Below are 7,933 nucleotides of genomic sequence, written 5' to 3' on the forward strand. Positions count from 1 at the left end.
GGTATGTTCCTGTACAGCCAGGCCTTAGTTACCACCATAAGAACAACGTCCAGGGTTACTACACGTCATTGTGTTGAACAAAGACATCTTGTGTAAAGAGATTTTGTTTTCTTTGTTTTCCCAGCAGTAGTTATTCATTTAAAAAGAAACCTAACCATCTGCACATTCTTTATAATAACCTGCCGTCACTCACGCGCCTCATGTATCAATGTTTTAAATGTAACCGATCATTTGAGGGCAGCTCTCATCACCAAACATGTGCCATGATTCCTGCAAATTTTTTTTTTTTATTTATTAAATTTTTCAGCAATAAAAAAAAAAAAAAATTTGTACCTCACAAATTACTTGGACTTGGATACACTTATGTTTACACTATGGGAAAACACATACTGTAGGTATACACACACACTACAGTACAGTGCACAGACGTTATGACTGTATCTGCAGTCCTGTTTTTGGAGATCTGCCGAAAAATAATTGGAAAATCTTTCGGGCTTTGATTCTATAAATTTCTGGGATTCTCGGGATTCTGCAGAGTCTCTAGTTTTTTGAGGAAAGTATTTTAGAAAATAATTGAGGCATTTTCAACTACTTCCTGACATGTCAGATTAAAAATACTCATATTAAAAATCAACATAATTGAACCATATGCCACATTTAAAAAATAAAAATAAACTCAGATTTCAGACATCTTTAAGACTTGAAAATGAAAAAAGTAAAGGGATATGACTGGATTTTTTTTTTTTTTTTGCAATGAAGTAAATTAGTAAAACTGAAGTACATGTTTTTGTCCCACTACGGACCGGCACTGGTCCCCGAACCGGCAGTTGGGCACCACTGTATAATTTTTTTTTATTCCACTAATGTTCTTTTTTTTTTCTTCTATAAAAAACACAGTCAATCAAGCTCAAACCCAAACGTACTGTTTAGATAAAGTCATCTTTCGCTATGAGACCAAGTTACAAGCTAATGATGATGACTGGCGACCAAACTAACTAACAGAGAAATGTTCATTATACCGAACTGACATATAAACCTAGCATCAAAGTCCAACTCGAAGAAGTAAAGAGTAACTGCCCTCATCATCATCATCATCATCATCATCATCATCCTATAACTGCTGTCAAAGAATTACAAAACAACCCAAAGCCTTTATATTTTCTTTATGAAATAAATGTGATTTCATTTTTTTTTTTGGTTACATGAGAACTCAAACCTACTCATTTCTATATATAAAAAAAAATTTACACGCTTTTTTTTAACCATCCATTCCGTTTAGTTGTAAGCCCCTAGTGGATGAACCAGGGATTTCCATTGTTTAGTCACGTTTGGACAAAACAAATCCGACGTCCACTGAGCGGATTAGGCTCTAATTCATCACTGAAATCCTCTCCATGAAACGCACTACATTGTTCTGAGAGGAAATCACTTCTAATTGTGAATGTGTTTTGATTTAAATGGTGAAGCAGGCAATTCATGTGTCCCAAAAAAAAAAAAAAAAAAAAAAGAAATTAATTACAGTTATTTTTTTCTCCAAATTGTAGTTTTGTATGCAATATTAAAAAAATATCAACAGCAGGAAAAACAAAACTGTCAGTTGTTTGCAATTTCATTTACCGTTTGTGTTGCTTTTTGGGCATCGTTATATTTATTATGTGACAATCATTCTGTTATCCTGACATTTTTTTTTTTTTTTGCTGAAAAAAAATAAAATAATTAATAAAAGAGAAAACTACAGCCACCTTAGTAGACGTCACTTTAGCAAAAAAAAAAAAAAAAGTCACAGTGTGAGCAAATGGATTAGAAAGAGGGTAAAACATTCCTTTGTAAATTTATTGGAGTAAAGTTATGTTGTTTTTTTTAAAAATACGTCATTGTGACCCATACGTAATTAAAAGCTGGGAAATTTCATTGATACAATTATACTGGATTGATTGATGATTATTGTAAATGACATTTATTTGATTAAATAAAACGATTGAACTGTTAATGGTGCGTTGTGTTTTTTTTTTAAATCAGCACTAACAATAAAACTGATAAAGCTTGATAACCCAACTATATTTTTTTTATTTAACCTATAATTAAACAGAGAACTGACACATAATGCTCCTACACTGAAAAGATTTGATGAGACAAAAATAGTGTCGTGCTGGGTTTTACTCTATATTCATGGACAAGTTGCATTTGTTTTTGTTTTTTTCTATAATTGAAATAGCGGTTCGTAGTTTTTCTTATTTATTCCAACCATAATCCGTGTTAGGCCGGGCTTCACTTTGACTACATCCTATTTTTTTTTTTTTAATTAAAAGAGCTGTATTTACAAATATTTTCGTGACCATGGGAGCATGTAAGGAATTTATTTTTTATTTTTTAAATTTTTTATGTTTTTTTATTTTTTGTTTTTTTTTATTTTTTTATGTTATTTATTCTCTACATCCCTACATCTTTGTTGAAAAAAAAAAGATTATAAGGGATCATTCAAAACAGCAATATAAAAAATACGCTACGTTGCCTTGCTCTCCAGCCCCCCCTTCTGTGAGAGCAGAGAACTAAGAAAATAATTTAACAGAAACAGGAGGGAGCTTTTCTACTATCTATGTGAACGTCAAACGGTATCAAGAGAAAAAAAAAATCAAAATCAGAGAAAGTATTGTGTGTCAAGACTCAGTTTAGTCAACAGACAACTGTACTGTACTGTACTATGTTAACATAGACCAGTGTTTCTCAAATAATGGGGCGGGCCCCCCCTGAGGTGCGTGGCGAGGTGGGCCCTGGACATAAGTGTACCACTGCTGTAACGCTTAAATGATAACAAGCCTCCAGTCACTAGGGGGCAGCAACTCATACAGTGGTTTGTACAGATAAGAATATACACGTCATCAGGTTCTCAATAGTAATTTCAATTTGTGGGGGTGTAGGTCGGAGGAGGCGTGAAAACATTTCTGTCCCCAAGGGGGCGGCATGACAGAAAATAAATGAGAACCACTGAGTTGGACGAATGGCTTCGGTTTGATTGATGGAAGGAAACCTCGGGGACCAAAAAGGATTATGACACTTTAAAAAAAAAAAAAATCATCGCACTAAGTTTTGGTCAACAACATGGAAAAATCAGGCTGAGGATCTATAAAACGGTGAAATGCCAATCGTCCGTCACGGAGGAGAGGCTGCCCCCTTGTGGAGTTAGACCAGCCAAGCAAACAGCACACGCGACAAAGAATAAGAAGGTTCAATTTTTATTGCTTTAACAAATGATCTGTGTTTAACTCCATCTACATGATTAGGTTACGTGATTATTCTGATGTCAAGTTAAATTAACAACAACACTATACTGTTTACTGTAACATGGCCAGCATGTAGACTTTTGCATTTAAATTAAGGTACTATACTACACTCTGGGGGTTTTTTTTTTCTCCATTTCCTTACAAAACTACATTTTTACCTCCATCTGAAACATACAAAAAAAAAGTCTCGGAACGGAATACAGAATATAAGGCACTGCGTATCAGTAATAGCCTCAGTTACCATACATAGATATTCTAACATGTCCAAAAAAAAAAAGAAAAAAAAAAGAAAAGCACTGTCTACTGCGTTCTATCTTTAGACGGGACTTGCTGGGATTCCTCTGACAGCTCCTCTTGTCTCGACCTGGAATCTTTTGCCTGCCTCGCGTCTGAAAATCCTGGAGGATTGAAGAACAGGGGAAAGGCATAAAATAATATTTTGTTAGAGCCGAAAAGCGATAAACATATCTGGATCCCTGCGACTTCAAACGGTTGAAATTCAAATGCAGTTTTACCAAAAATCACGTTACAAACCGTTGGAGCCGCTCTCCTTCCATTTGAGCTTGTTGTCCTCAGTGTGTCGCGTCCACGTGGAGCGAAAGCTCACCAGCTCGGCCGTGATGTGGGCGAGGCTCCACTGCAGACCTCTGGAGCTCTCCTTCCAAAGGTTACTGTGGACAAAAACACACGGCTAAGCATCAATGTTGGATCAACGAAATGGTTTGTTTTCAAAATTATTGCACGGTGGAATTTCGAGATACGAGCATAATCCGCTCCGGGACCGAGCTCGTAACTCGAGGTGCTCGTATCGCAAATCATTTTTTTCCCATAAGAAATAACAGAAAAAGAATTAATCCATCCCGGCCCTCTAAAAAAACTCCCTTATTAATGCTAATAACGAGATTCGAGACAGACGATACAGTAGCGGCTAATGGCGGCGCAGGGAGGGAGGGAGTTGGCCTGTACGTAGACACTAGATTTTTTTTTAAATTTTTCCGATTTGTATTCTTACTTTAGCGGGGCACCACGCTCATATTTATCGTCAATTTCATGCTTTATTTCCATGGTCGTCATTTCCATGGCGTTTCTTCTTCTCTCTACCTCTAAGACTCATCACTATTATGAAGAATAGTGCACAAAATAGAGAGAAAATCACGTAGATATCGCAAACACAATACGGAAGACTCGCGGGAGACGCGTACGGATGTCGACGAACGCGTGACGTGAACGAGTGAGCCGGCTTTGGCTGCTCCGAGTCCTTGGCCACCTAGCGTCGGCGTCTGTAAGTGTGCTCGTATCTCGAAGCAAACATTTGCTCGACGGCTTGCTAGCGTCGGCGTCTGTAAGTATGCTTGTATCTTGAAATACTTATATGTCGAGGTTCCATTGTACTTCAGCATAGCTATAAAACAATCCACTGGGTTAAAACTGTTTGGGGTTTTTTTTGGAGGGGGGGGGGTTCCTCCACCTGTGTCGGTTGCAAGGGTCCGGTGGTTCTGGATTCTCCTCCACCAGAGGGATGACAATCTTTTCGGTCATGTCCGTCAGCAGGGAGAATGTAGGATACACGATAAAGTCTATGAAACCTGTACGGAAAAAAAATTATTTCTTACATCAGTGGTTCCCAAAGTTGCAAACAAAATCGATGCAATATTGTTATCAGATATTCATTTTACACCGCCTTCAACCAATTGGAAGCATTGGACGATATGCTAACCCTAAAGCTAATGCTAATGCTAACGCTAATGCTAATGCTAACCCTAACGCTAACCCTAACCCTAACGCTAACCCTAACCTTAACGCTAACACTTATCCTAACCCCCCCTCCCTGTAATGGCACTGCGCTCCCCCAAAGGGGCGCGCCCCCCACTTTGGGCACCTCCTTCTTACATAATAATGTGAAAATAAGTCTTGTCTATGACATGAAAGCTCTTATTTCACAGTAATGCTACAAGAATCGCGGTCTCTGGTGAATCAGAGTGAGAAAAAACTTCAGAAAAAAAATGTTTTATGAAGCTGTGATGAATAATAAAAAAAAAAAAAAAGGAAGTGAAGTTCAGAAAAGACACCTACCGATCTGGGACTCAGCTACCAGCGTGCTTTTTCGATCGCAGAGAGGAGAGAAGGGGAGACCGAGCTCTGCCTCTCTATCGCCCTCACAAAGACAGAGAAGAGAGAAAATATCTCAAAGAACATCCCACTCCTCGCACAAAAATAACGTTCCAAAAAGGTATTTGATTCCCACCTCCGTAAAACCTAAGACTGGTTTAAAGAGATCCAAAGTAAGGGGCCTACGTCTTTGTACTTCTCAAGAAATTGAACGAACACAACCTGTGTTTGTCACTGGTGGTTGTGCAACATAACAAGAGCAATTGTTCCCTGTCTCAGAACATGAAGAGGAGACACAAAAGCCTGGTGCGGACCTGTACGGTCAAGTACCGTCAAGGCTCGAGAAAACCAACCAAGTTGAATGAATTTAACACCATATACTTTCATATATGTATATATATATATTCGTGGCGCTTTGGCCCAGAGGCAATGTCTCTGTCATTGGTGTGGAACCCCAGGGTTCACCTCCTGGGCAAGTTCGAATACCGGTTAGGGCGGTTGGTACCTTCCAGTGGACTCACCACCCGCAGGAAGGTTTAGGGGGTTGGTACGGTGCAGAGTGATTTGGGTGGCGACTGCTGCCCCCGCGACCCGGTAACGGATAAGCGGATGAAAATGGATGGATGGATATATATATATTCATTTATTAGGAGCTAATATAAAAGATTACCTGTCTAAAAGAGGAGATGATAAGACACGAGATGAGAATTTGAAGTGTTGAAGATGAGGTGGAGAGGAGAGGAGAGGAGATCCTACCTGCCTGAAGAACTCCTCCATGAGGACTTTGGTCCAGCGTGAGTGCAGCGCCCAGGGCTTGGACGGGTGACTGATGTCGGCCGTGTGAAGTAACAGAGAAAGCGCTTTGGCCTTGTCGATGCTGCTGAGAAACGACAGCATCGTTGAGGACAAACGAACCTGCAGTGAACACGTGATGATGATGATGATGACGACGGACCACCAGAGTGAACGCCGGTCGTACCGCTCGTGCTGCTGCAGGCAGGACTTCATGGCTTTGACCTGTTGTAAATGGTAGGACATGTCGGTGGACAACACCATCTCTACCACCAGTGAGCGCAGCTCCCTGTCAACACACACACACACAAACACGCAACCACACACACACACACACACACACAACTTCAGCATATACTGTGATAGACTTCTGTTCCCATGGTGACGGTGACCACATGTGAAGCCCAAAACCAAAGGCTGCAGGTGTTCATCTGCTGACGTCATCGAGAACTATCAACAGAATAGTAGAACTAAATACTGTATATATATGTATATGTATATACAGTATTTATTTCTTAATATCTAAATATTAGATATTAATATATAATATTAATAGTTCTTGATAGTTCTCTCTATTAAGAACTAAATACTGTATATATATATATATATAGTATATATGTATACATATATACAGTGTATAATCTGTATTTATATGTATACATATATACAGTATATACACATGTATATATATGTGTGTATATATACACATATATAAACAAACCGCATTTGGTAAAGTTTATGAATGCAATAAAAGAAACAATAAATCTGTTTTGTTAATGCCTTTAAACCCTCAGAAGGTACAGAAAAATGGCTTTTAGTTGTTCTGCTGATTCTATTTCCTATTGGCTGTTTACTTTTTAATGAAGCTAAGAACAGGTCTTGACCCCACCACACCCTGGGAACCCCTGTAGTACAGCATATAAAAATAGCCGCTCTACATTTTTTTGCATTTTGAGGAAGTGTTTCAATGTTTTTGGAAATGAGGTTTGTGTGTCCTGGTAAATTTAAACAAGATCAATCAGTGCTAACCATCACTCCACTGTTCAGTTTAATCAACACTACCACTGAATTGACCTACGTGGCTACTACGCTAACTCCAGTTCTGTATTAACTGTGTCGTAGAATTGTACGGCTAACTGTAAAAACAGTGTGTGTTCTGTCTGTTTAAGGCCAATGTGAATAAAGACTGTATTTGTCTGCTGCGGCAGATAAACACACTTTACTGCTCCACTGAGTAATTGCAGTTTAGTGAGTGTGTGGGATTGGCTGAACCCAAGAGCTGTGTGCCCACTGATGGGATTTTAATATGTTTTGGAAAAGAAACTAAGGACTAAGGCAAAGAAAACTACTGCCACGTCAGACTTAGGGCTAATAGAGAAAAAATTTTTTTTTTTTTACTGTTGCCACTTTGGAAATCCCTTTACATCAGTTTTCTGCAGTCGACATTCATCCACTCATTTCACTACCAGGCCTGTCGTCTTACATCCACTCTTCTCGGGTCAAATGACTGAAAATGTTCATTTGTTTGTCCTGCAGGAGCCGGAACGCGGCGCTCAGGTGATGGCTTTCCAGCACAGATCGATCATTGTAGATCAGTGCAAACTCTGAACTGGGAAATAAAGAAAAAAAAAAAAAAAAAATGAAAGATTTTTTTTTCAAAGAATTTAAAGAAGCAAGAAGAGAATGTAAGACATTAAATCACAGCACTTTCTTCTCACAGTACAATGTGGAGATGGTGTTAATTAACTTAT

The 7,933-nt window shown here is 38.7% G+C and overlaps 1 protein-coding gene across 5 annotated transcripts in view; it reads right to left on the reverse strand.

The window, feature by feature from the left end:
* Positions 1-3,219: 3,219 nt before the first annotated feature.
* LOC103386376 (calcium/calmodulin-dependent 3',5'-cyclic nucleotide phosphodiesterase 1B) overlaps positions 3,220-7,933 on the reverse strand; it is a 15,539-nt gene continuing 10,825 nt past the window's right edge. For 2 of the 5 annotated variants that reach the window (XM_025060353.1, XM_017036346.2), the window contains exons 8-13: positions 7,666-7,791; positions 6,147-6,471; positions 5,355-5,436; positions 4,750-4,867; positions 3,816-3,952; positions 3,220-3,679 (exon numbers count right to left, since the gene is read on the reverse strand). In XM_025060353.1, the coding sequence (XP_024916121.1) occupies positions 3,582-3,679; positions 3,816-3,952; positions 4,750-4,867; positions 5,355-5,436; positions 6,147-6,471; positions 7,666-7,791 (886 nt within the window). In that variant the 3' untranslated portion in view covers positions 3,220-3,581. Of the gene's footprint in view, positions 3,680-3,815; positions 3,953-4,749; positions 4,868-5,354; positions 5,437-6,146; positions 6,472-7,665; positions 7,792-7,933 lie in introns of those variants that run through there. The other 3 variants (XM_025060352.1, XM_008320606.3, XR_003051179.1) reach the window with 3 other exon arrangements.

The sequence above is a fragment of the Cynoglossus semilaevis genome, chromosome 11, assembly GCF_000523025.1.
Source record: "Cynoglossus semilaevis isolate Cse_v1.0 chromosome 11, Cse_v1.0, whole genome shotgun sequence".
In the NCBI taxonomy this organism is placed as follows: domain Eukaryota; kingdom Metazoa; phylum Chordata; class Actinopteri; order Pleuronectiformes; family Cynoglossidae; genus Cynoglossus; species Cynoglossus semilaevis.